Source organism: Phytophthora parasitica (genome assembly GCF_000247585.1).
Source record: "Phytophthora parasitica INRA-310 unplaced genomic scaffold supercont2.14, whole genome shotgun sequence".
NCBI lineage: Eukaryota > Oomycota > Peronosporomycetes > Peronosporales > Peronosporaceae > Phytophthora > Phytophthora nicotianae.
Genome location: NW_008649000.1, coordinates 227,366 through 252,906, shown reverse-complemented (window position 1 = coordinate 252,906; position 25,541 = coordinate 227,366). Strand labels below are relative to the sequence as shown.

Here is a 25,541-nt window from a genome sequence, read left to right as displayed (position 1 = left end):
ACGTTCGTACCTGACAGACATCGCTTTTTGTTTAAATGTGACGACAAGTGCCTCCACCATGCACCTTTTTCACTCCAGGTTTATGGCAGAAATGATCACGTCACGATGACCTCTGGGCAAACCTTATGCTCGAGCACACAACGACGAACACCAATACAGCAGATACCTACACTACCTATTATAATAAGCCTGACGAGTTCTTGCTAGATATTAACCTCAGAGCACCGAGATCACTGCTACGGGGCTGAACGCGTTCACACCGTCGGCACTGACGCACAAAGCAGCATTGCTGCGGGTGTCACTTTTGAGTTTTAAGTACGTACGCCGCGAAGATGCAGCTGGCGCCACGTCGCCGGGTACAACGATGCCTACGCCCTGGTTGATTTCCGCCGTAGCGTACAACTACTACACAGACCTGTCGACTTAATCAGTGAAGACAGAACAGATGAGGAAAAATGGATTGATCATTGACGTATTTCAATATACAGTAAGGAGTCCTCTTCGCCCTATGCTCACCTCCAGATTTGCAGCTTCTTTAAGCTCGACATAAGGTCCCGCTTTACGAGCGGTTGTACGCTGGTAGCGTGTCCTGGGATAGGAAGTCACAGCTTCCGGGTTTGTAGCTCTTGATGTGCGTCGCCAGCTGCGCCATTGCACAGCATCCACAGCAGAAGGCAGCGCAATAGTCTCCACAGCAGCTTCCAGGGATCTGGAAACGCTCGCGGGTCTTGGTACGCGCCTGCCACAGCCATATCGCGCCGGCGATGGCACCAATCCCTCCTGTGAAAACGTAGAGCAAGACGAAGAGCACCAACGCCAGCGAGTACTCCATCATGCCGAGTCGCGCCGAGATTTGGGCGAGCGAAACGCACGGGCAGCACGTGACCATGAGGCAGTTGGGCACACAGTGCGTGAAGCAAGCGCAGAAACCAACCTCCCACTTGCCCACCGTAATACCGAGATTGTTGTTGCCCTTGGGATCATCGATATGGATGGCATAGGCTTGCTCCGCTTCAGCCATAATGTTACGTTGATCGCTGATTGATGATGAGGTTTTGCGCTGCAGCTTGCGAGTTGAGAAATGAAAGGGGTGAAGTCGTAGGTGACCATTCAAGGTAAAGGACTGCTAATGCGATGCTGAACGGCACTGGGTACATTCACACGACACCTTGCCTTAGTATAGTTACGAGCTTGTTATTGATAGTATAGTTACGAGCTTGTTATTGATTCTAGACACATTGAAAAGTATGGAAAGAGATCTTCAACATACACATGAAACCCGAAAGGCGGAAACTTAAGTCGCCTGATATCGTTGGAGTACGACAACGCGTTTGGGTTGGAAAGAGGTTAATTTGGCGACTCTTACCTAGGTTCGTACTATAAAGGGCTGGCTCGATTGTAACCACGTTATCTCGCTAATGCTGATGATACGCGGGCAGCGTATCCGCTTGTGGTGGTCCAAAACTGCAGCTACCAGGCGTATAGCTCTGCGCTTGCGTGGCAGTTTGAGCCAGAGTGCAGCATGGACACCACAGCGATGACCAACAGTCTTCGCACCAATTGCCGCGGATCTGGAACTGACTACGTGTCTCCGCGCGAAGCTGCCAGACTGTAACGGAGAAGAGTACGTAGCAGACTGCGGCGAGAATGAGGTAGATGTACCACGTGTCATCCTCACCCCAGTGATGATACTTGTACTTGATATACCCCCACACGACCGAGTCGCTCGTGATGATGACTGAAACTTGGTTGATAAATAGCGCCAGCATCACGTACTGCCCCACCACCACCACGAGCGACGAAAAGAGCGCGATCCAGTATGGGGTCAGCCTGAACTTGGCCGAAAACTTTTCCATAACCTCGAGCTTCGACGCGACTTGAGCAACCGAAACGCACGGGCAGAACGTGACCATTGCGCAGTTCGGGATGGGGTGGGTGAAGCAGCCGAACAAACCGGTGCTCCACGTTCCTAAGGAGTTGTCAATGCCTGAAGTACCGGGAGCTGTAGTGTCGACATGCGCAGCATACGGGACGCTATCAGACCCACCTGAGCGATTCGACTTGACGTAGTGTTCGTCCATGTTTGATGTTAGTGCTAGGATGGAGATTGGCAAGTGAGAAAGGAGCGATATACACCTTAGCGGTGCCGAGAAATTAGGATAGAGATTCATCATGTCATCACTTTGAATCGATGAGACCGAGCTACTTCGTGGTTTTAGCCATCGATTGTAGCTGCACGTGGTGGCTGTTGATATTCACTTCGAGACACCCACGATTTCGGACCACTTCAACTTTTTGCTACCACTCAACAACTTCAAGATTTACTACTGTACCACTCAAAAATGTATATTTTAACGAAACTAAACATACTCCCGATCGCAAGATCTACTGAATGTAAGGAGGCAGCGTGGTCGCCACCTGACCAAACTCACAGCTCCCGGGGTTGTAACTCTTGATGTGAGTTGCCATTTGAGCGAGAGCGCAGCAGGAGCAGCAAAACCCAGCGAAGAAGTCGTTGCGAGAACTTCCGGGGATCTGGAATCGCTCGCGAGTCGTCTTGCGCAGGTGCATCACGAACAGAGCAAACAGCACGTGGACCATGATCATGACCCCGCGGTACACGATAACAGCAGTCCCAGAATCGCTGCTAGTCGAATATGTGTACGACGTCCCATCACTGGTATAGTCCGTCTCGACTGTGTAGCTGGTTGAAGCTGCACTCGCCGCGATGCCGCTAACCACGAACTCAGCGATGATGATCACCAAGCAGGTGATGAGGGCCTTCGAGTACGTGGTCACTCCAAGCCGCGCTGAAATCTGAGCCACCGAGACGCACGAGCAGAACGTGACCATGAAGCAATTGGGCATGAGAGTCGTGAAGCAGTCCCAAAAACCGACTTGCCACTGCCCCCTTGTCAACCCATCATCGCTCTCGAGATCCTTCATGGCGCTCGGCTTGGTTGCCTGAGCTGTAGCGTTCTGCTGTTCCCAGTACGGGACTTCCGCGGGCGCCGCCGGTGTCTGAGTGCTCAGAGTGCTCAGAGCTGGGTCCATGGTAATAGTGGAAGCTTGGAAGGTGAGGACGGAGGGACACGAGCTCCGTAGAAAATCGGGAAATGGCGACTGTTATCTGCTGGTGGTCCGGGCTGCTTTCATTTCAGCGCAAAGTGTGTTATAGAGCAATCCAGGAATCTTTTACCGCATCGTATGTTAGCGCAGCAAACATTGCGCGACAGCAACGCGAATGTGATAAGACAGCGAAACTCTGGTCATTGCTTGATTCGGTACGTGCGGCACATGTGCTTCAAGACGGGATAGACTGTCGAGCGACGACGAATAAGGTTTATCGCTGTACATTGTACGATATTTGTGTAGCAGTTGGCAGAGACTCTTGGTCTACAGATAACCTGGGTATATGATACCCAAACGGCGCTAGAAAATTATACGATTGTGTGAATACATCTCCTGGCAGCACATACAGTACAGCACCATGCATTGCATTGCATGGAATGTTGCAACTTGCACCAAGTATGAAAGGTTAGATGGCTTGCATATTTGCGACCGTCGAGAACAAATGAGTCAATGAAAGGACAGCCTTCGAAATCTAATTTATGTAGTCATTTGAAATGACTACATAAATTAGATTTCGAAGGCTGTCCTTTCATTATAAACGATGGGAGGTCCTTACTGATTCGGCAGTCTCTACGACGTAGGTTGTGTTGGCGTCCCCATGTATGGTGGTAGCACATCCGGCGGCCCAAAGCTGCAGTCACCCGGTTTGTAGCTCTTGATGTGTGTGGCAATCTGCGCCATTGTGCAGCAGGAGCAGCAGAACGATGCCCAGCAATCATCGCACGGGCTTCCTGGAATCCGGAACATCCGGCGAGTGGTTTGACGTAAGTGCCAAATGTACACGAAAAAAATCGCTCTCACAACGGTGACAGTCCATGATTGCACTGAATTGCTATCGCTTTCGTGGTCGTCCGAGTATTCTCTAGTTGTTGACGTTGAACTGTACCACCAGCCTGCATCGGTGCTTGAAGAGGACGAGTACAGACCAGCTATAACCTCAGCAAGAGTAAGCAGTAAGAAGATCACCAATACGCGTCGATACGGGGCAGCACCCAAGCGCTCGGAGATCTGGGCCAGCGAAATGCACGGGCAGAACGTCACCATGCAGCAGTTTGGGATCATGATATCGCAGCAGCCCCAGAAATCGACCGACCACGCGCCGACCATCACGCCGTGCTCGTTCACTGCGGCCTGACGCGTCTGAGGCGCATTCTCGACGTACACCACTGTCTGAACTGGCGCTGCATACACGGTCGGGTAGGCATGCGTTTCCTGCGCCGGCGGAGGCTTCTGGAAGTCTGCCATGTTAGCCCTGGACTATAAGCCACGAAGTGATCCCGTGCAGGTAAAAACTGAGTCAGCTAACGTTATTTCCGTCATGGCAATTTTTGCACAACATTGTAGCTGCAGCTCTAAATATAATCCAGGAAATCCACAAATCAGTACGATATATCCTTAACCTGGAAGTCAATAGGATCGGAATATATTCTGTGCAACGGCACTTAGGTGAACGGAATGCTGGAGTCCAGTGGCTGGTGGGTTTACACAGCGTACGATTTGCCAGGGTAGGCCTGGAGGACATCGGGGGCTCCGAACGAGCAGTCACCCGGCTGGTAGCAGCGGACGTGAGTTCGTAGCTGAGCTACAGTGCAGCATGAACAAAACCACGAGCTGAGGCAGTCGGTCACTGCGTTGCCCGGGAGCTGGAAGCGCGTGCGCGTCTTGACACGAAGCTGCCAGATGTAGACGAACAGCAACATCTGCACGATCAGAGTGATGATCACGAAGGTGACGTTGACCACCTTGTCATCCGAGTCGTGGAGGTGCGTCCAGCGATAACTGTAGTACTCGTCGCTCGAGTCGTCGTCATGTTCGCCCGTGGTCCAAACGAGCGTGAACATTGTGAGCTCCACTACTATCACGAACAGCAGAAGACTCAGCACCACTCTGTAAGAGGCGATGCCCAAGCGCGTGGACAGCTGCGCCAGTGCCACACATGGGCAGAAAGTGACCATGAAGCAGTTGGGCATGAGATTATCACAGCAGTCGAAGAGTCCAGCGGCCCATGCGCCTGTGGGGATACCGTCGCCAGCGACGACTTCGACGGTACGCGGCGTATCCAGTTCCATCGCTATCGAGGGCGACGGCAAGTGGTTCACCTTGCTCACTTGCATCGGCGCCAGCTCGCCAGGTGTCGTCACCTGCGTGAACTGCGCTCGAGTTGACTGGGGATCCATGTCCTGCATTGTTGCGAAGGGTACGAGGGCAACTAGGAGAATCTGCGAATGAAATTTGCACGTCAGGCTCCACAGAATGGCAACCCTGTTGATGGAGTCGCACGCCAGCACATCATGGTAGATCGTTGCAGCTTGATACCCAATCTGAAAATTTCTTCACTGGCCAATCAGCGCCTGCTGTTCGACGATAGCTTCATCAATTTGGCTTACTGTGTGGTCACTTCAACGTGCCAGTGAGTCCAGAATCTAGACTGGTGGCGGAAATGAACGCAATGGAAAAACGGTCTAGAAACGTTTGGTCTGCAACGGCCACATTGTTTAACACACTGGATTATCCGGCAACTTCTACCTACACACACATGAGCGGCTCATTGGTACTAATATCCATAGCGCTCGCTGCCACCGTCGAAATTTTGCCGAGCCGAGTAACCTGCGCTGGACGTTGAGTTCGGTATGGAGTTCGCATTGGCATGGGCTCCATCGCTGCCAGGAGGAGTAACCGCATTGGAATGGTCCACCTCACTGGTAACAGGCGCGGCCCCGCTGTCGAAGAGACCGTCGTTCAGTGCCATGCGAACCGGCGGCTTGCGTTTGTACGTGTAGCCAATGAACTTGTTGAACGTCAGAGGTTTACCGTCCGGGCCGAACGCTTGCGGCAACTCACCATTGGTCTGACCTGCTGCATCGGATGCAGTCGGGCCATTGCCACGGCCTGGGACGTTGATCGGTGCTGCAGGAGGAACGTGACCCGACGACTGAACTGGCGGCGGCGCAGGCAACTCGCAGGGCTCCGTGAATTCGTCGAAGTTCGATGTAATCTGGCGCACGAGTTCCTGATACTGTGGCCCACACTCCTCCGGGTTGTTCGCCTGCAGCTGGTTCAGCACATAGTCGAACTGCGGACCGCCTCCAGGCGGAATATACGGCGCTCGAATGGAGCGCAGCGTCGACCAATCCACTCCGTTGAACCACGGATGGCGCTTGATCTCCTCCACGGAACCGGTTCCCAATCGGTTCTCGGCGTTGCAGATGAGTCTCCGGACAAAGTCCATGCACTGCGGACTAAGCCGCGCAATAGCTTCCGGAGGGAATCCGAACGACTGCTTCCAGTTGACGATCTTACGGCACGTCTGCACTGGTTCGTCCGCGTAGAACGGAGGATAGCCCACCAGACATTCGTACAGTATCACACCCATAGACCACCAGTCGCACTCCTTTCCATATCCTTTCTGTGCCAATACTTCCGGTGCAATGTAGTCCGGAGTACCCACTGTACTGAACGCCACCTGCCTGTTACGTGAGAAGGGTTTGCTGCGTGATGCGTCCACACTGTTGCCGCCACCTCCACCTCTTGTTGCCGCTGCAGCAGCGGCCGCAGCCGCTTGCTCAGGGTCCATAGCATGCTGCGAGACTGGCAATAAGTCCACTCGAGAGTCCATCTTCTTGCACAGCCCCAAGTCCGTGAGCTTTAAGTGTCCGTGCGCATCCAGCAGCACGTTATCCGGTTTCATGTCGCGATGGATGTAGCCCAGATCGTGCACGGACTGGATGGCCAGCACCATTTCCGCAGCGTAGAAGCGCGTGGTGGCTTCATTCAGCGTGTCCTCCTTCATCAACAGACCCATGAGGTCTCCACCAGGCAAGTATTCCATGACCATATACAGTCTATGGTCGTCCTGGAACGAGTAGTGCAGTGTGACGAGCCAGTTGTTGTCCTGGTCTGCACTGGCTAAGATGTCGCGCTCGGCCTTGACGTGGCCCACCTGATTCTTGAGCACCATAGCGCTCTTCTCGAGCGACTTGAGTGCAAAGATCTCGCCGCTGTCTCGCTTGCGAACGAGACGAACCTCTCCGAAGGCGCCGCGGCCGATAACGGCGAGCGGTTGGAAGTCTCCGACCGCCAGGCGCTTGCGTTGATGCCGCAGACTTTGCAGCTCCTTGGAACGGAGCTCCTGGCGGTACTGCTCCTTCTTGCGCTCCGTGAGGCGCAGCGCCGCCATCTGCTGCTCCAGCGTGTTGCGGCGCTCGCGACTCTCCTCGCGCTCGCGCTTCATGGTCGCATACTTCTGCTCCAGATAGGCCTTGGTGGCCTTGGCCTTCTCTCGCGTTGAGTTGGAGATCATGGCTGTCTGTTTGTTTCTGTCTGACTGCTTTGTTCGTAAGGTGCTTCGTCCGGATTGGTTAAAAAGAAGGGAGTTTTCAAGCGGGGCGTTTATAAGAAAACGGAGGTTGTTGCTGACGAAGCTTATTTTCTTCGCGGTACGACGTTGCTTCATGCCAGGAAAAACGGTCTGGAATGGAAGTCTCTTCACTCCATATGCATCTATCCTGCTGTTTGCAAGCGGCTGCCAGTCTTCGGAGAGCGGTTTGCGAATGCCTTTCACAAATCGATGCGAGTGTAGCCATGTCGATTTTCCTGTGGAAAAGCATATGTTACTCCCCAGGTGAAACACATACCGCCATCATCACCCAACTGTGAAGACGATGCTTTGGGTAAAACTTAAAACCTTAAAAAGACCTGCCGTATGTTGTGGTCTTTCAAAACGAATTCAGCAAATATCCAAAACATCCCACCGATTTAATTCCTGTCAATTGATCCCGCAGTTTTGACCTACAGGATGAAACATAAAAAGAGGGAAGCCGGGCCAATTGCTGCCATTCTCCCTCCGTGTGCCAAGTCTCATTCGCGTCTCGTGCGCACGAGCTTCTTGCGCTCATTGCAGCGCCACAACAGCTCGCCACACTTGCAGACAAGCACCAGCTGCATCTACTGCGTGTTTTCTCTTATTTGCACGCATGATTGCGACAGAGACGGTCGACCAGACGCCAGGCAAGGCCCGTGCCAAGCCTCGCGGCAACAAACCCGCATATTTTGAAGACGCCGATGACGCTGAAGAGCTAGAAACAATGAAAAAGGTCAAACGCAGGTGTGTAATGTCCTATTTAAGCGTGGAATTAGCACTAAAAAGCTCGGAATTTGCTCATTTTTGTGCTATTCCTTCGGTGCGTGTTGCAGACGCGGACCGCAGAAGCGGAGAGACGCCTTAGATGACGAGGACGACGAGCGCAAGTCATACAGCGAGATGGAGCAGCTCCCACTAGGTCCCGACGCTCTGCACTTGATGCAACATCTGCACGAAGGCCAGCGCTACGATCGCCAGCCGAGACTGTTGCCGGAGATCGACGGCGTCACGACTCTGACGCACCATGAGGCTCAGGTTGATATCAAGAGCATCCAGCAGCAACTCGCAGCGTTCGAAGCGCGGTCGGGGATTAAATTGCCCGGAGGACGCCCGAATGTTGGCGACAAGGACCATCGAAGACTGTTTCTGGTGGACGAGAACGACAGCGACGAAGACATGCCATTGGCTGCAACTCTAAAGAATCGTCGCTCTAGACCAAGCGGCATTATTGCACCAGAGGAGATTATTGAGACCTTACCGGCTGCTCGACGGGCTGTGCGTATCACGCAACGTGAGCTTCGAGCGATGAGGATTGAGCGTGAAGACCTCGAGAGGGCGTACGTGAGACATCGCTGCACGCTGCTATGGCAAGTAGGCCAGATGAAGCGCATGAAGAAGCAACATGATCGCGTAACGCGTGCGTTGAGTCGTGAAGTGGCGGAGACAGCGAAGGGCTTGGAGTCAAGTCGTCGTCGTACTAGTGCACTGCAGGACATTATGACAGAGCTTGACGCAAGAGGCAGCAGGATTTTGCGGCTCACCCGCGAGAAGAGCAGACTTGAAGCGATGCTGGAAGCGCAGGATATCGAACTCCCGGAGATCGACGAGGTGTGTGTCGGTGATCGTGTGAAATGTGCTCCATTCGGGACTGGTCGAGTGCTCGAGTTGCGTCTAGATACAAGACAATTGGTGGTAAAACTGGACTTTGGTGGCGTTGGATACATTCAAGAAGATAATGTGGAAGTGCTACCGTCGGATATGACGTATGCAGAGACTGAGGAAGAGCTGAAACAGCGATTCTTTGAGAAGATTGGCAAGCTGGTTCAGCCTGGTGGCAAGCTACGTATGCTCAGCGGAGCCGTGGAGTACCCGCTGGACGACAGTGATAAGGACTCGGATGGTGAAAGTGCAGAATCATCAGAAGAGGAATCAGAGGATGAGGCTACAGAGGAGACAAGTCAGCACAGAGGTAAGAAACGAAGACTCCTTATGACTGCGCCGCCGGGAGCGAATACGAAGAAGTCGAAGAACCGTCGAGTGATTGAGTTCCCGGCCTCCACGGTGCCGATCACTCCGTATGATACGGGACTGTTGATCAGTCCTCTGAGCGAACTACCAGAGCGTGTAGCTGCCGTTGGTCCGAATGCGCTCCAGTGGCTTCCATCGTATCTGCCTAAAAACATGGACGAGTGGGAGCAGGAGCGCTATAACTCGCTGCAAATGAAGGGCGAGATCGAGCGATTACGTTTCCAGTTACAAAAATCCGAAGGTAAGTCAAGTATTCTGTGGATGTTAGTCACATTTTGACTAACAAATGCTGGTGTTGTGTGCTGCAGCTCAGCGAATCGATGCGCAACAGCTTGCAAGTGATCAACTTGAGTCCATCAACCAGCTTGTGTCTCAATTGGACAAACTGAGAGAAAACGCTGGGCTGCCTCCTAGCAATGCACTAAACCCCGTCGACTGCTGTCCAACATGCGGCAGCCACAAGACCTCAAAGTATTCCTATCATGGTCGAGGTGGCAATCATCGGAAAGACTCGCAGCACGATGACAGTACGTTGACTTCTGGTACCTGTATCGGTGTACTAGTATCTGATAAATCCTTGGGTTTCTTTAGGCGATGACGAGCTCTCGGAGACCAATAGCAGAAGTTCTAGGACCGGAGACAACGATAGTGTGCATAGCGACTCGAAGAAGGCATCGAAGCGGAAACACAGTGCAGAGGACGAAGCCGGCAACGAGTCGAGTGATGCTGCACCTCCAAGGACCGGAGGTAGAGGACGAGGCAGAGGCAGGGGCCGAGGCAGAGGCAACATGAACCGCTCTCTTCGGCCGCGAAGGAAAGCTAGAACGACCGCTTCTCCTAAGCGCAAGTAGACCGTTTTGTAATAGTGAAGGAGTCCTAGTGCAAGTAAAAAACATTTTGTTTGTTTAAAACACGAAAAATGAAACCCGATCGATGAAAATGGATTGGGAGCAGGGAGAAAAAAAAATCGGCATAGGGTCCTAGTTTCTTACATGACCACGCAGCACGAGTTGGTCTTCTTGGCTTGTTTGTAAAAGACCTTGGACTGGCTGCTGAGATCCTGAGACTTGGACACGAGGTCGTCCAGTTTCTCACCGCGTTCCAGCACGTTGTCGATTGTCTTGGACAACACGGCCGTGGTCTCGTCTAGTTCCTTCTGGATTGCCGATATCTTGTCGGCCTTGGACGGATCCTGGTACTCGGCCAGAGCCGTCGTCAGCGCCGCGAACTCCTGTGGATTGCCCGACTGCGTCTTCCAGCTGCCACTGTGACAATAAATCGATTAATATCCAGTGACGTGGCAATAATGTAGCCATGTGACTTACCCAGTGGACTTGTCATATTCGTCCATGAGCTTGTTCAGCAGCGCGAAGGCCACTCGCGGCGGATATTCCTGATCGCACACCACGATACCCGACAGTCCATCGCGACGCACGTACACGTGGCAATTGTATTCCTCGTGCTGGATGGATTGCCGCTGGCCAGGCTCCGTGCGTTTAATGAACGTTCGACTGAAGAAGTTGATCATCTCTCGGACACTATTGCATCATAACGCCACATACATGTCGTCACTAAATGTCCTATCCTCTACAGCCCAACGTAGCATTGCCAAGCCTACCCTGAGCGCTGGAAGTAGCCGAAAGAAGACACCTCGAAGCCAGCCGAGAGGATGGTCGGGTCCTGCCCTTGGCCATCCTGACGCAGCAACTCTATCGATACGCACGGCGAAATAAGGTCAGATTCGGTTATTTATAAAAAAAATAAAATAAAATACTAAAGTAATAGCTACAATATTGCATGACAGACGCCAATGGAGAGGGGAAACACGCACCGATGGCGACGATCTTCATGGCGATGAGACGGAGGCGAGGGACGCGAGAGCGCTAGACCAGCAGTGGCTGACTTGTTGGTGGGCTATTCGCGGGAGCCGGCGGTTTCGACTGTGTGCGTTGGCTTGTCGTTTGTTTTCTCTCTCTAGCGTGTTCTGGCCGGGGCAGATAGTGGCAGGTCACTAAAGCGAGATCATTGTTGGCGAGTGCTGATTGGTCGCTGACTTTTACTTGAAGAGTTTGTCCGCATTTGTTATTTTTTCGTCAAGATGAGCGGCAGACCGTATGCGAGGAACCCGCGCGTGCCGTACGCGGACGCCAGAGACCTGGAGGCGATCATACCGCACACATTCCGTATTGAATCCCCTGTGCGTCTAAGAGACGCAAAACACGAAGCCATCCGCAGGTAAATTGTGTCTATATTGACCGAGAAAATGATATTTTCACTGATCAGCGGCGATTATATTTTTATTAGTGCGATTCGCCGCCGCTGTATGCAAAAGAACTGGCGCAAGATGATCAGTATTCGACACCGAAGACTCGCAGACGAAGCTGCAGCGGAGAAGGACGCGGAGGAAAGCAAAAACGAGGAAAAGCTGCAGGCAGAACCAAAACCTACAGAAAAACAGGAAGACGCCGCAACAGCGGCCAAGAAGCAGTTGCAGGAGCTGGAAGTGAAGCTACAGGGTCTCACAGAGCAGAAACACGCCAAGTTCCAACTGCTCAAAGATATTTTAGTGGAGGAGGCCAGATCCAAGACGTCAGGAGGAGGCAACTCGACAGCAGCGAAGAAGCGGCGCGTAGAATTCAAGGACCCCAGCATGACGCCCAGTCCAGCCAAGATGCAGTCACCACCAGTCGCTCCAACCGATGCAGTTAACGCTAGCCCAGCCGCTGCGAGAGGATTTACTGCTCCTGGCAGCGCGGAAAAGGCTTGAAGTGATCAGGTTTCTACGTGTTGGTGCGTCATAGATGCCAGTCTGAGCTGCCATACGCGTTTATAGTTTCTCCTTCTGCAAATGTTACTGTGTTGCTGTGGCTATTCAAAGCAGACTGTTCGTTAGGCGGGTGTCCTTTGGTGAAGTAAAACGGAGAGTCGGGCTTCCACAGATAACAATATGCTGCGACGCCATCGTGTTGGAGACGACTCTGAAGTGGAAGCCGGGCAGGAAGGAAACGATGCCAAGAGTACTGAGATCTCACTGGCTGCTCCGACATCGCCAAGCTCAACAACTCCAGACCCACACGCCTCATCTGCAACAGATTCAGCTCCACACGTCCAGCGTGATGATAGAATTAAACGGATAGCAAGGAACCCGGTGCCGTTTGGAAGTCTGGTGGAAGCCATGAGCTACGTGGTATTTCTCATCCTGTTCATCCTGGCCACCACTGTGGTTGAAGAGAATACTCAAGCTTTCTACTTTGCCAATCGACTGAAAACTGCACTCGTCGATCAGTCCTTCACAGTACCGACAGTCTCTACGTCCTCTACGTCAACTTCACCACCTGTTAGCAGTTCATTGCCAACCAGCTTCACTGCAATACGAGATCAAGCGCAGATGTGGGCGTTCCTTCAGGGTCCCTTTGCTGACGTCGTGTACGGTACTGTCGACGTGAGGAATGCTACGACCGAAACGGGAAGTGTAATTGCGACTTCCAACCGCTTATTAGGAGGCGTTCGTCTTCGAACTCTGCGTGTAAAAGCTGGAACGTGTCCACCGTTGCGTCAAATTCCCGAGTACGAGACGATTGTTCCGTTTTGCTATGGCAAATTTTCCAGTGACGTGGAGGAGAAGAAAGGTTACGGTCTCATTCTCAACAGCGAAGATATCGTTGCGTCGATAAGTTACGCTACAGCGAGGTTATTTTTCAATGATTTGGAATTAAATGACGTCACGAAGACATATACTCATCTCCAAACGTGTTATTCGGACTGCGAACGGGTCTGTGGAGAGGAATTTGGTGTCGACAAGTTTCGATACATCTCCCAGTGCACTGCGCAGTGTGCAGTTCAGTGTACGTGCATTTACGAAGAACCAATTGGTATTCATCTCTGTACAGATCCCAATCCGAATGGGGAGGGAGGAGCGATCCCTACCGCTGTGCACGCGTATAACTGGAGTAGTGCCAAGGTAACACAAGCGATGACAGTGCGTGGCTACACTGACGTATCGTTTCCAGGATCCGGCTACGTGGTGGATCTAGGCTTGAATGGGACGCTCTCTCGTGAGAGGTTGGTAGAACTAAAGACTGACAGATATCTCGACCTTCCTACTCGCGCCTTGATTGTGGATTTTACCGTCTACAACGCGTATCTGCAACTCTTCAACATTGTCGAAATTGTGGTCGAATTTCCAGCTTCTGGGGGCGCATTTGTTCAGCTCTCGGATGCAGTTCTGCGTCTATTTCGTTACTCTTCGGCGAGTACAGGGCGGATTATATTGGAGGGTTTTGTGGTATTTTATGTCATGATCCAGTGGTGGCGCATGCTGAAAGAAATGTATCGTGACGGGGTGAAGGGTTTCTTGACTGCTTCTCTGTGGAATGTACTTACGGCGTTGCATCTCGTTGTATTCGCAGCAACAATCGCTGTAAGACTCTACACCATCGATCTAGCGTACGGAACAATGAGTGGGAAGGCGGCAAAAGCAGTCACGTCGGCTTCACTGGAAGAAATCCCGAACTTGCAAGGACTTGCAACTGTTCTGTATGTTGAAAGCGTGGTCGAGAGCATCAATGCGGCTCTGGTGTGGATCAAGCTGCTGCAGTACACCACAGTATCTAAGCGCATGAGTCTGTTGCTGCGGATGTTAGGTCGTGCTGCTCGTGATCTGGCGTGGTTCTTCGTCTGTTTCCTCGTTTGCATTTGTGCATTTGCACAGATCGGTTTGCTGCTCTTCGGGTTAGATGTGCGTGGCTTTAGTTCTCTTGGTGTGGCAATTGTCACACTGTTGCAAGCGGTGGCAGGAGAACTGGATTATGTTGGCATGGCGGATTCTCACCGAGTGGCAGGCCCAGTTTTCTACATTTTGTACTATCTGCTGTTGTTGCTCATCTTGGTGAACGTTTTCTTGGCCATTCTCAACGACGCGTACATGCAGACAATCACTGAACAAGAAGAGGAAGACGAAGAGCTAGCGACGGCTGCTCATGACCATCTCATGGGCTGGGATGAGTCTGGAGATGTGGTAGATGCCAATGCAGATATTTCTCCCAGCGAAGAGCGAGCGCTCCAAGCTGCTCGACGTGAAATGGAACAGTTGCGTAAATATCCGTTTTCGAAGGGGTTTTCGCCAGCGTTTAGGCTACTTGTGGCAGACTCGAAACGTTTCATTGCCGAAATTCGCCATGGCAACAAAGGTGTGAATTTCACGAAAGTGGATCCTCTCATCATGTTGCCCAAGACCAAGAATAAGTGGCCACAACCTAGTGAGACTGCATCTCGCAAGTTAACACGGCATGTGAAGCGACAGGTAGCAAGCGAGTTACTGGAAGCGGAAGACCGAATGCGCGTTAGCAGGCGCGTGGAGTTGCAACAATCACAGATTGAGAATTTGCGGCATACAGTGGATGAAGACGTCGCTGCTCGACTCGAGGCTTTGGCGGAGAGTAACCGGCTTAAAACTAGGCGGATGCAAGATCTGGAAAAGACTCTTGGTTCCATTGAGAAGCTGTGCATGCAGCTCGTGAGCGACACTGCTTGTTTACGTGTTGACAGTGATGAAGACGGCGAGAAGACCAGACCATCGTCTCGAACAGCGTCGTCTCGGCCGTCCCGAACTTCGTCTCCAGCTATCGGAGGGAAGCGAAAGTCGTCTGGAGGCTCGAAACGTAGTCTCTCATTCGCAATCATGACAAATCGACAAAAGGAACGCAAAAGCGCTGGTGAGGAAATAGAGGAGATCAACCTGTAGGCAAGTTATATTTTTGTAATGGCATCCTTCTTTGGCTGCCAACAATTTTTTTTTTTTTTCACTTTTTGGCATCCACTTCAACTCCTGTGACAAAAACTTGCCACGCCCATTTCCTTGTTTCCAATAGCGCCTAGTCATTCTGTCATTTTCCGCATCGAGCCATGACTTGGCGTCAGCTACTCCCCCGCTCCCTCTGTGCTGCCGCAGGGGCCTCGATCGTCTTGTTCGGCGCTACAGCAGCGAATTCTTCCTCTGCTCCATCCATCCATGACAACGACCAACATCACGGTCGTTTCCCTCGAATGGTCATCGCTGATCCTGGTATGAAGAGTGATGGTGCCAATGATTGTCCTTATAGTAGATTTTATCTAATGTTTCCAATGTTGCCAGATACCTTTACTCGCAAGATGAAAAAGTTCGTCAAGGATGGACCCGAGCAGCTTCTGGTGATCGCCGACTTCGACCGCACTTTGACTCCGTACTACAAGCCGCGCAGTGACCCCCAAAAGCCTTTGGAGCGAGAAAGCAGCAGCCACGGCCTGCTCATGACCAGCAGTGTCTTGCCACCCGAAGTGGCTGTTGCTCATCAAAAACTTTTCGCTCGTTACTACCCCGTCGAAATCTCTTCAAACCTTTCCGACGAGGAGAAATTTCCTTTCATGGCAAAATGGTGGGACAGCGTCCACGCGTTGCTGGTCGAGTACAAGCTCTCCAAGGATCAAGTGAAGGCGGCCGTGGCGTCAGGCTCCCTGAGTTTCCGCCACGGGTTCCACCCGCTCTTCAAACTCCTACACGACCAACAAGTGCCAACGCTCGTGTTCTCCGCCGGCCTCTACGATGTGATCCACGCAGCATTGGAAAAAGAATTTGCAGCGGAACAAAAGCGCACAGATAAAATCGCAGCCGAGGATATTCCCGATGAACAAAAGTTCACACCCAGCAACGTACACGTCGTGTCCAACATGATGCATTTCGACGCTCAAGGCCGCATCGAACGCTTTGACGGACGAGTCATCCATCCGTTTACTAAGACGGCGCATGTGTTGCTAAACTCGCCCTTCTGGACGGAATGTCAGCTTGACAAACGCCGCAATGTGCTTCTGCTCGGAGACTCGCGGGGAGACGTACGCATGGCCGATGGCTTGGATGCCGACGAGATTATTCGTGTTGGCTTCCTCAATCTGAAGGTGGACGAAGCATTGGAGGAGTACCTTGATCTCTATGACGTGGTGTTCACCAACGATGCGAGTCTCGTCCCCGTGCAGATGCTGATAGAGCAGATAATAGCGTCCTCCAAGAAGGAATAGAGCGATGCCAACGTAAAAATAGGAGATCGGATATGGTGGTTGTGTCCTATTTTGGCGATCCGTAGCGATTGTGGTGTTGTGTGCTTTGCTGCAGCGCAGTGTAGAGCAGTGATTCTTGTCGCCTGCTGGCTCGTTATTACAGGTCTTGCCCCCCGCAGTTGCTCTTGGTGCTGTGGTGGCGTCCGTGCGAGTGCATTGTCAGATGAAACCGGAGCAGCTCGTTACCAAGACAATTCACTAATTCATTAGAAAGTGTTCGGAGCTCTGAGGTGATGACAGCGAATAACACTAACAAGGGAAATACAGCGGTCATGAACCCCTCCGTTCCACCCACGCCCGATTCTCCAGGACGGAAGACGAACATCCCCGGCAAGTCTTCACCTAGACAGAAACAGCAGGTGGAAGGCGTGCCACCGAACTTGAAGACTCCAGCGGACCAGGAGAAACAGCAACAGCAACGAGAGCCCGAGCGAGTCGCCACAGAGACTTCCACAGCATCGTCTTCGACTTCTGCAACTGGAGATGGCAAAGGTGCCGTAATCGGGGAATACGTGTTGGGTGAGACGATTGGCAAGGGAACGTTTGGCAAAGTCAAACTTGGGTTGCACACGCTCACGGGTGAAAAAGTTGCCGTGAAAATCCTGGAAAAGAAGCGAATTGTCCAGGCTGCAGATGTGGAGCGTGTGGCACGCGAGATCAAAATCCTAAAGCGCAATCGGCATCCGAATGTAATCCAGTTGTACGAGGTAATCGATTCTCCAGACCGCATTTTCCTCATCATGGAACACATCGACGGAGGCGAAATGTTCGAGTACATCGTGGCACATCATCGGATTCGTGAACCTGAGGCCGCTTTCCTTTTCCGGCAAATTGTGGAAGGACTGGCATATTTGCACTCAAACGAAGTTACTCATCGCGACTTGAAACCAGAAAATTTGCTACTCCAATCCAATAATCACAATTCTCGTCAGCAACAGCAACAGGCAACTGATTCAACACTTTTGGTGAAGATTGTGGATTTTGGTCTGAGTAACACCCATGACGGTGGTCGTTTGCTGCGTACAGCGTGTGGTTCACCTTGCTACGCTGCACCCGAGATGATCCAAGGACGACTGTATCGCGGTCCCATTGCGGACATGTGGAGTTTGGGTGTTGTGCTTTTTGCCATGGTCTGTGGATTTCTTCCGTTCGAGGATAGCAACACCAATATGCTTTACAAGAAAATTTTGAGTGCAAACTACAAAATGCCGACGTTTTTATCAGCAAGTGTACAGGATCTAATTCGTCGCATTCTTGAGACAGACCCCGATAAACGCTACACTGTAGACAAGATCCTTCAGCACCCGTGGCTGGCTGGCGTGCAAAAGCCCGATATATCTGGTTATGATGTGGGCGATGGGACGAAAAGCGACGAACTCAAGACTCGGCACAAACTTGTGTTAAGCCAATTGGAATCACTGGGATTATCAGCCGAAGAGGTGCAATCGGCGCTCTCAAAGAAATCTTTCAACCGATTCACGGCGTCCTATTATCTTCTTGACAGTAAACTCCAACGACTTGTGCGGAATCGCATTATACCAGCGCCGACGTTTGGCAACGCGTTGATCGACCGCAGCACCCCCAGCAGCGACAATAAACGTCAAGATCGACTGCAAGTTCGAACGGGTGGTAGTGATGCCCGCATCACGAGTTCAGGCTCTGCTGGCGGATCAAGCAAAACTATTGAGGTTACTGGAACAACTCACCGCGTTCCGGAAAGTCCAAGACGCAGGTCAAACCCTCATCACCCGCCCCAGCAGCAGCATTCAGAGACTCAAAAAGCTTCTGCTCAGCGTTCAGCCGCACCAGCAAATGCTGCGCCTCCAAGACACACCGGTGGATCTGGGTCAACTCAACGACCAGGTTCGGTGCGTAGTGGACGCAATCTTGTGATGATAAGCAATTCCCCAATAATATCGTCTGGTACAACATTTTTGCCGATCGCACCCAATGCACCGCGTGACCATCGTCTCTCCGGAACGCTTACAACCAGGAAAGCACAAAGTAACAGCCGCGTTACAGTCAGCAACGGCATGGTAGCTCTTCGGCCTCTTGTACAACCAGTACATCCACCGAGGCGAGAGTTGCCTCCATCCACCGCTACACGACGGCATTCAACTGAAGTTGCAGCACCTCCTTATCGTAATGTACATGACCCCACACCGGCGCACACGGCTCATCCACCTTCTTACCAATCGATCTCCTCGACGAATGGTGCTGTGATTATTCGACGACGACCACAAGGCCCCGTACCACCACCGCACCATTCAGGTCATACTCAAAGTCCTCACCAGTCACACGTGGCGGCAACTCCAGCAGTCGTACCTCCCCATTCAACTTTTGCCACCAAGTCAGATGATACTCGATCACCACAAAGGTTATCAATGTCAACAAACTCGTAGACGCCAGGAAAAATGCAAAAATGACTTTTCAGCGGATAATTTCTGAAAGCTAAAGTAGCAGTCCGGAACATTATTTCAAATTTCAACTGAATAATAGTATTATAAGTGAAACAATTATTAAGGTATCAGTACTATTAATACATTATCTTAATAAAGAAAAAGTGTAATATTCTAATAGTATTAAACAAAATTTGACAGTTATCTACTAAAATATAAATTTTATTACAACTCGTAGTATTAAAACTCCAATTTGACACGCATCATGCTTGGGCTCCGCCACCTCCGACGTGCCTCGCCTCTCTTCTCTGCCGGCCTGGCCCTCGCTGGGGCTGTTGCTGTGACCTCCCAAGACTACTCTCATATAGCACAATTTGAATCGAGTTCCAGCCACCGCCGGCCCCCAGGAAAGCCCATGATGTTTGCACGCGATCCAGGAACGAAATCTCCAAAACAATAATTGTATTGTCAAAAGTTATTGGCGTAACATTTTGTTTATGCAGATACTTTCGCCCGCAAGTGGAAGAAATTTTCCACCGACCGACTAGACAAACTCATAGTCATCGCCGACTTTGACTACACGCTCACTCCAGCATACACACCCACAGGTTTGTGATGAAACAGCAACACTTATTGTTAAACTGTACTAAACGTAAATTATTGTGTGACAATAATTTACCCAGATGACCAAGCTCTAAGCACGCATCGCCTTTTAATGGAAAGCGAGGCGCTTGGGCCACAAACAGAGACTGTGGCGCGCGAGATTTTCGAAAAATATTTCCCTATCGAGCAGTCGGCTAAACTCACGAAGGAGGAGAAACTTCCGTTCATGATCGAATGGTGGACCAAGACGCACGAGCTCATGATCCAGCACGGCGTTTCCAAAACTGCTGTAAAGAAGGCGGTGGAGGAGAGCGACATCACGCTGCGAGAAGGTTTCATGGATATTTTCGACTTATTGGCAAGAGAGAATGTGCCTACGCTTATTTTTTCTGCGGGACTTTACGATGTGATCCACGCCGTATTGGACAAGGAGTACGCAAAGACCCCGGCTAAAACGCCTCCAAAAAATGTGCACGTCATCTCCAACATGATGCGCTTCGACGAAAATGACAAGGTTGTGGGGTTTGATGGAACGGTACGTAAAGATTCATGAGTATAGTATACAAGTTCAGTCACGATTGTTTTATATTGTCGATGCAGCTGATTCACAGTTTGAACAAGGACGCAAGTGCGCTGGTGGAGACGGAATTCTGGAAACAATGTCAACTGGAAAAACGACACAACATTTTGCTGTTGGGAGATTCGCTGGGTGACTCGAATATGGCCAACGGATTGGACTTCAAAGAAGATGAGATCGTCCGCATCGGCTTCCTCAACGACGGTGCTGACGAGAAACTAGATCTGTACCTGCAACGCTTTGACGTTGTGCTTACAAACGACTCGAGCTTGTTACCTGTTGAGCTTCTGTTGCACCAGATCCAGCAGTGAACGCGGGATATAAAGTCTGAACGGCTTGTACACAAAAGTCGTTGGTTTACCCCTTCGTTGCTCAATAGAACTATATGCTACACGCATTACTCCATTTGAAACACTTCAACACACTTATAGAACTTCTACATCCAGATATCTGTACCGCTTCAGTTCGCGGATGACAGTTTCTCCTTCTGCAATGGGGTCAACGTTGTCGTCCCTGATTCCGACGCGTCCGAGTCTGTATCGTTTTGTCCCACAAGTTTCTCGTGTTCGTATGACGCGAGTCGATTGAACACTCGAGAGAGTCTCTGTGCCAACAGTTGCGACGGATATTCCACTAGGTAGTACGACGTCGTTGCCAATAAAATCACCAGACCGAACACGGCAAACGTCTTGTCGTAGTAGTTCGTCATCTGCTTGATCGGAGGCGTGAAGATCACGAACACGTGCAGCAAGTATACGGAAAAGCTGATCTTGCCCATGTATCGCAGCACCACCCACTCGAAGATCTGGGATACTGTGGACGGCTGGATCATCTCGATGACGATCAGTAGCGACAACTTGACACTCGTGAACGGCATGAAGTACTTGGTGGCAGGCGGTAGTGGCATACCCAACCAATTGAAGAACAGTCCACGAAAGACCACACTGAGGTACGCCGCAATCAAAACGGCCTCGACGATCCGAAGAGCGACGATGTGCAGTGGTCGGAACTTGAAACCCGTCGCTTTGATCCACGCTTCCAGCTTCAAGAGAATAACCGCCGCCATGGATCCCGCCACAAACGTCGGCAGGTGTTTGCTCAGTGGCTGACGATAGAAGTTGTCTCGAGTTGTGTACAGGCCCTCGTGGATCACCCAGACGTACAACGGCACGAACGACATCCACCAGAAGCGACCCAATTTCAGAACAGCCAGCACAAAAGCAGGCAGGATGAAGTAGTACGAGATTTCCAACGGTAGCGTCCACATGAGGTAGTGTCGGTGTTCCGGATGAAAAGTGAGTGTCTGGAACAGGTTGAAATCCTCGGGCTGTTTGACCAAGTAGTAGCGTTGCTTGTACTCGAACGGCATAAGCCACAGCGCTATAGACAGCAGAGCAAACAACGGGTACACGCGGAAGAATCGTTTGGAGAAGTAGTCGGCCAGCGTGTACCCCCACTTGCGATAGGACGCGTTCTCGGCGAAGAGCTTGATACTTTTCTTCATGAAGATCATGGTCAGTAGAAACGAAGAGAGCACGAAGAAGGCGTCGACTCCGACTGCACCCATGAAGATATCGTGCATGTAACCGGTGTGCTGTGTGACGACAAAGATGACTGCAGTTCCGCGCACTCCATCGAGGAAGAGGATCTTGGCAACGGGTGACAATCGAGACTCTTTTGGTTTACTCTGAGGGTTTAAGTCGTGATTGAGCTTGACGATGGAGACGACGTTGGAAACGACATTAGTGTGATTTACTTCTGTTCGTTCGGCTTGAGTCGAGTCATGGCCAGCATGGTTGTCTGCCGTGGCCTGGATGTTTAGCACGGTGTCTGTCTTGTGTCCGAGCATTTGCTCGAATTGTATCAAACCTGTCCCAGCAGTAAGAATGAGCTGGACACGTGAAGCAGAGGAATGCGTTGTATTAATAGCGAACATGCGAATAGCATCGTTTGGATCAAACTTTGGTAGCCACCAAGCTGACGATCCTCGTGTGTACCAAATTTTACATGCACGGTGGTAAGATGTGTAAGATTTGCTGCTCTATAATAACAGTACAGATTAACCTCTCTTAGCTAATACAACCCGTGGAACAACTTTTGATCAAGTATAGTAAGTTGATCATGTTAAGGCGGTTAGTGTGGTGCACATTCCTGAAATTTAGTGGGATTCGAACGAAATATTTCAAATCTAGAAATTTATGGAAATATCTGATGATACACCAGACTTTCCACGGTCTCTGTTGTGACCCTTTCAGAAGCTGATTTCCGATAAAATCGGCTTAGAATGGTGATTTCATGTCGATACATATCAAGATTCCTACTAGCAGGAAGTAAAACCTTTAATTTTGACAGCATTTAACTGTTTTTTTTCCTATCACCACATTGCATCAAGTTTCAAGTTGGACAGTATTATCAGGGGACTATGCAAAAAAGCAAGTCTGCGAATCAAATCCTATCAAGTACGACAGGATGTCACGATATACAAGGTTGATCTGTACACTGTCCAGTACAGTACACGTACGGTGATGAGCAGCTGAATAATCCTCAGAAACCATCTTGTCTCCGCCATAAACTTGGGCGACGTAAATTTGTACGATTGGTTGCAGGACGAGCAGCGAAATATGACGGTAGTGAAACGGGTGTATTACCACGGAGCTATGCACTGTAAGGAAAAATTGTGTTGTTTGTGGCAATAAGGTAATAAGCAAAGGGTGTGCACTTCATAAATATCGTACTGAAAATAGAATACGGAGTAATTCCTCTCGAAGTAGTGCTTATTTCGAGATAAAGCATGGAGATGAGATTTGTGCTACCACATAATGCCTGATGCAATCATGGAAACCGTGTGATGTTGAAATCTTCCGCCCATGTGTAAAACTCCTAGATATTATTTTGATCTTGACTTCTAGGTGCTGTGCGCAGTTCATGTTGCATCGCTTCTACTGCGCGGCTTCAGTTAGAGCACCGGAGAATAGTGAGATTATTTCGGAATTAGTATGCATGCAGCTTTCCTACGTTCAAAGTTACATAAATCAACAAACGAAGTGGATCGACCCAGTGGCAAGTCGACACGGTCCACAGGTTATACTGGGAATACCTCAGAATGAGTAATGGACAGCCCAAACAGGATTAATTTGCTGAATAACCGGTATTAATACAGTTTGTACCGTATTAGCACATGCATCTCGATTAAAGAGTTTAGGTTTGAGCAGTTTGAACAGGTTAGTTTCACCCTTTCGACCATCAAATTGGATTTTGAAAATGCGGACTATACATTTGTGAACTGTTCAACTCAGCTTTTTCTCTTTGATCAGAGATAATTCCAGTTTGACCGGGAACTATACTGGTACGCAGTCAGATACAACATTTTTTTAGGTCTTAACCAGATAGTCATCTTGCGGCTTAATCGAGCCTTCCGCACGGGATACTGTATCGATCCGGGAAACGCATGTCCATATCTATTTTACTATTAAAATAGCACAGTACGACATTGTCCTATCCAGAGAAGTGTGGATGCCATCGGAAGTAGTTCTGTATGTTCCACCAACAAAATGGCATTCACCGGCGGGGTCATCGAGATGGAAAATGGCGTTGGTACTGTGACTTCTGTTAGGAAGCAGCTGGTGACTCGTACCAAACGTTATTTTAACCAAAATAATACGTGTACACGTATACCGTACTAAGGAGCACAAAATTCTCAAAAAAAGCGCCTTATAAATGTAATTTTTAAATTATTATTTGGATTAGTTAACAATTAATCCATTTTTAAAAGATCTGGTAGGCCACTAACGCTTTCGCCTATCGACATGTGGTTGTACTGCTAACTGACGTGTGAGATTCCTTGTTGGATGCCACCTTATAATAGGTTGTTAATAATAGCAAATCCTGGCGCCTGTCGTGCGGGAAGGACTTGGTGAACAAGGATCATTCATGGCTGTCTATCCGACGAAACCACTCTGTAATTTGCCACGCCTGAATCAAAACTCCGACACACTTTATCGCTCGGATGTTCGAACCACAAAGAGAGAACACGCTAAACTTTCAAGTTCCTGATGACCACATTGTCCAAGACCAAGATACCACGCTAACAATGAAAGTTGAAACGAATAGCGACAACGTCGAACGGTCCAAAGAAAGCAATAGAAATCAAGAAAGCAAACCGAAATTGTCGCCCGTTGCCAAGATCCTCTTCCTCGATGGAGTGCGCGGAACTGCAGTCATCTTTGTCGTCACACAGCACACCGGTTACATGCACGATATCTTCATGGGTGCAGTCGGAGTCGACGCCTTCTTCGTGCTCTCTTCGTTTCTACTGACCATGATCTTCATGAAGAAAAGTATCAAGCTCTTCGCCGAGAACGCGTCCTATCGCAAGTGGGGGTACACGCTGGCCGACTACTTCTCCAAACGATTCTTCCGCGTGTACCCGTTGTTTGCTCTGCTGTCTATAGCGCTGTGGCTTATGCCGTTCGAGTACAAGCAACGCTACTACTTGGTCAAACAGCCCGAGGATTTCAACCTGTTCCAGACACTCACTTTTCATCCGGAACACCGACACTACCTCATGTGGACGCTACCGTTGGAAATCTCGTACTACTTCATCCTGCCTGCTTTTGTGCTGGCTGTTCTGAAATTGGGTCGCTTCTGGTGGATGTCGTTCGTGCCGTTGTACGTCTGGGTGATCCACGAGGGCCTGTACACAACTCGAGACAACTTCTATCGTCAGCCACTGAGCAAACACCTGCCGACGTTTGTGGCGGGATCCATGGCGGCGGTTATTCTCTTGAAGCTGGAAGCGTGGATCAAAGCGACGGGTTTCAAGTTCCGACCACTGCACATCGTCGCTCTTCGGATCGTCGAGGCCGTTTTGATTGCGGCGTACCTCAGTGTGGTCTTTCGTGGACTGTTCTTCAATTGGTTGGGTATGCCACTACCGCCTGCCACCAAGTACTTCATGCCGTTCACGAGTGTCAAGTTGTCGCTACTGATCGTCATCGAGATGATCCAGCCGTCCACAGTATCCCAGATCTTCGAGTGGGTGGTGCTGCGATACATGGGCAAGATCAGCTTTTCCGTATACTTGCTGCACGTGTTCGTGATCTTCACGCCTCCGATCAAGCAGATGACGAACTACTACGACAAGACGTTTGCCGTGTTCGGTCTGGTGATTTTATTGGCAACGACGTCGTACTACCTAGTGGAATATCCGTCGCAACTGTTGGCACAGAGACTGTCGCGGGTATTTAACCAGCTCGTGTCGCATGAGTATGAGAAGTGTCAAAGTGATACTGACGATTCAGACGACTCGGATACATGCACAACCAAGTCTTCCGTAAGCCTGTTGGTAAGGTAA

The 25,541-nt window shown here is 50.5% G+C and overlaps 14 protein-coding genes across 14 annotated transcripts; 6 read left to right on the top strand and 8 right to left on the bottom strand.

Moving 5' to 3' along the window:
• Positions 1-444: 444 nt before the first annotated feature.
• On the bottom strand, positions 445-1,071 carry PPTG_08420 (hypothetical protein). The gene has a single exon (XM_008902500.1). It carries the CDS (start codon positions 1,019-1,021, stop codon positions 560-562), a length of 462 nt encoding a protein of 153 aa, XP_008900748.1. The 5' UTR covers positions 1,022-1,071; the 3' UTR covers positions 445-559.
• Positions 1,072-1,331: 260 nt separating this feature from the next.
• Positions 1,332-2,081, bottom strand: PPTG_08419 (hypothetical protein; the record flags this gene model as incomplete). The annotated part of the gene is made up of 1 exon (XM_008902499.1): positions 1,332-2,081. One exon carries the CDS (start codon positions 2,079-2,081, stop codon positions 1,416-1,418), a length of 666 nt encoding a protein of 221 aa, XP_008900747.1. The 3' UTR covers positions 1,332-1,415.
• Positions 2,082-2,159: 78 nt separating this feature from the next.
• PPTG_08418 (hypothetical protein) lies at positions 2,160-3,156 on the bottom strand. Its single transcript, XM_008902498.1, has one exon. It carries the CDS (start codon positions 3,052-3,054, stop codon positions 2,386-2,388), a length of 669 nt encoding a protein of 222 aa, XP_008900746.1. The 5' UTR covers positions 3,055-3,156; the 3' UTR covers positions 2,160-2,385.
• Positions 3,157-3,702: 546 nt separating this feature from the next.
• Positions 3,703-4,377, bottom strand: PPTG_08417 (hypothetical protein; the record flags this gene model as incomplete). The annotated part of the gene is made up of 1 exon (XM_008902497.1): positions 3,703-4,377. The coding sequence occupies one exon, from the start codon at positions 4,375-4,377 to the stop codon at positions 3,703-3,705; it is 675 nt and encodes a 224-aa protein (XP_008900745.1).
• Positions 4,378-4,613: 236 nt separating this feature from the next.
• On the bottom strand, positions 4,614-5,318 carry PPTG_08416 (hypothetical protein; the record flags this gene model as incomplete). The annotated part of the gene is made up of 1 exon (XM_008902496.1): positions 4,614-5,318. One exon carries the CDS (start codon positions 5,316-5,318, stop codon positions 4,614-4,616), a length of 705 nt encoding a protein of 234 aa, XP_008900744.1.
• A 270-nt stretch (positions 5,319-5,588) lies between these two features.
• PPTG_08415 (AGC/NDR protein kinase) lies at positions 5,589-7,664 on the bottom strand. Its single transcript, XM_008902495.1, has one exon. It carries the CDS (start codon positions 7,583-7,585, stop codon positions 5,687-5,689), a length of 1,899 nt encoding a protein of 632 aa, XP_008900743.1. The 5' UTR covers positions 7,586-7,664; the 3' UTR covers positions 5,589-5,686.
• Positions 7,665-8,105: 441 nt separating this feature from the next.
• PPTG_08414 (hypothetical protein) lies at positions 8,106-10,371 on the top strand (the record flags this gene model as incomplete). The annotated part of the gene is made up of 4 exons (XM_008902494.1): positions 8,106-8,236; positions 8,326-9,761; positions 9,829-10,047; positions 10,112-10,371. The coding sequence occupies 4 exons, from the start codon at positions 8,106-8,108 to the stop codon at positions 10,369-10,371; spliced, it is 2,046 nt and encodes a 681-aa protein (XP_008900742.1).
• Positions 10,372-10,508: 137 nt separating this feature from the next.
• On the bottom strand, positions 10,509-11,370 carry PPTG_08413 (hypothetical protein; the record flags this gene model as incomplete). Its single annotated transcript, XM_008902493.1, has 4 exons — positions 10,509-10,785; positions 10,846-11,058; positions 11,139-11,229; positions 11,352-11,370. The coding sequence occupies 4 exons, from the start codon at positions 11,368-11,370 to the stop codon at positions 10,509-10,511; spliced, it is 600 nt and encodes a 199-aa protein (XP_008900741.1).
• Positions 11,371-11,618: 248 nt separating this feature from the next.
• Positions 11,619-12,287, top strand: PPTG_08412 (hypothetical protein; the record flags this gene model as incomplete). Its single annotated transcript, XM_008902492.1, has 2 exons — positions 11,619-11,755; positions 11,825-12,287. The coding sequence occupies 2 exons, from the start codon at positions 11,619-11,621 to the stop codon at positions 12,285-12,287; spliced, it is 600 nt and encodes a 199-aa protein (XP_008900740.1).
• Positions 12,288-12,467: 180 nt separating this feature from the next.
• On the top strand, positions 12,468-15,263 carry PPTG_08411 (hypothetical protein; the record flags this gene model as incomplete). Its single annotated transcript, XM_008902491.1, has 1 exon — positions 12,468-15,263. One exon carries the CDS (start codon positions 12,468-12,470, stop codon positions 15,261-15,263), a length of 2,796 nt encoding a protein of 931 aa, XP_008900739.1.
• Positions 15,264-15,385: 122 nt separating this feature from the next.
• Positions 15,386-16,634, top strand: PPTG_08410 (HAD hydrolase, family IE). Its single transcript, XM_008902490.1, has 2 exons — positions 15,386-15,584; positions 15,654-16,634. Exons 1-2 carry the CDS (start codon positions 15,425-15,427, stop codon positions 16,568-16,570), a joined length of 1,077 nt encoding a protein of 358 aa, XP_008900738.1. The 5' UTR covers positions 15,386-15,424; the 3' UTR covers positions 16,571-16,634.
• Positions 16,635-16,842: 208 nt separating this feature from the next.
• On the top strand, positions 16,843-20,499 carry PPTG_22247 (CAMK/CAMKL/AMPK protein kinase; the record flags this gene model as incomplete). The annotated part of the gene is made up of 4 exons (XM_008902828.1): positions 16,843-18,472; positions 19,512-19,616; positions 19,692-20,146; positions 20,212-20,499. The coding sequence occupies 4 exons, from the start codon at positions 16,843-16,845 to the stop codon at positions 20,497-20,499; spliced, it is 2,478 nt and encodes an 825-aa protein (XP_008901076.1).
• Positions 20,500-20,565: 66 nt separating this feature from the next.
• PPTG_08407 (hypothetical protein) lies at positions 20,566-22,037 on the bottom strand (the record flags this gene model as incomplete). The annotated part of the gene is made up of 1 exon (XM_008902489.1): positions 20,566-22,037. The coding sequence occupies one exon, from the start codon at positions 22,035-22,037 to the stop codon at positions 20,649-20,651; it is 1,389 nt and encodes a 462-aa protein (XP_008900737.1). The 3' UTR covers positions 20,566-20,648.
• A 2,183-nt stretch (positions 22,038-24,220) lies between these two features.
• Positions 24,221-25,541, top strand: PPTG_08406 (hypothetical protein; the record flags this gene model as incomplete). Its single annotated transcript, XM_008902488.1, has 1 exon — positions 24,221-25,541. The coding sequence occupies exon 1, from the start codon at positions 24,279-24,281 to the stop codon at positions 25,539-25,541; it is 1,263 nt and encodes a 420-aa protein (XP_008900736.1). The 5' UTR covers positions 24,221-24,278.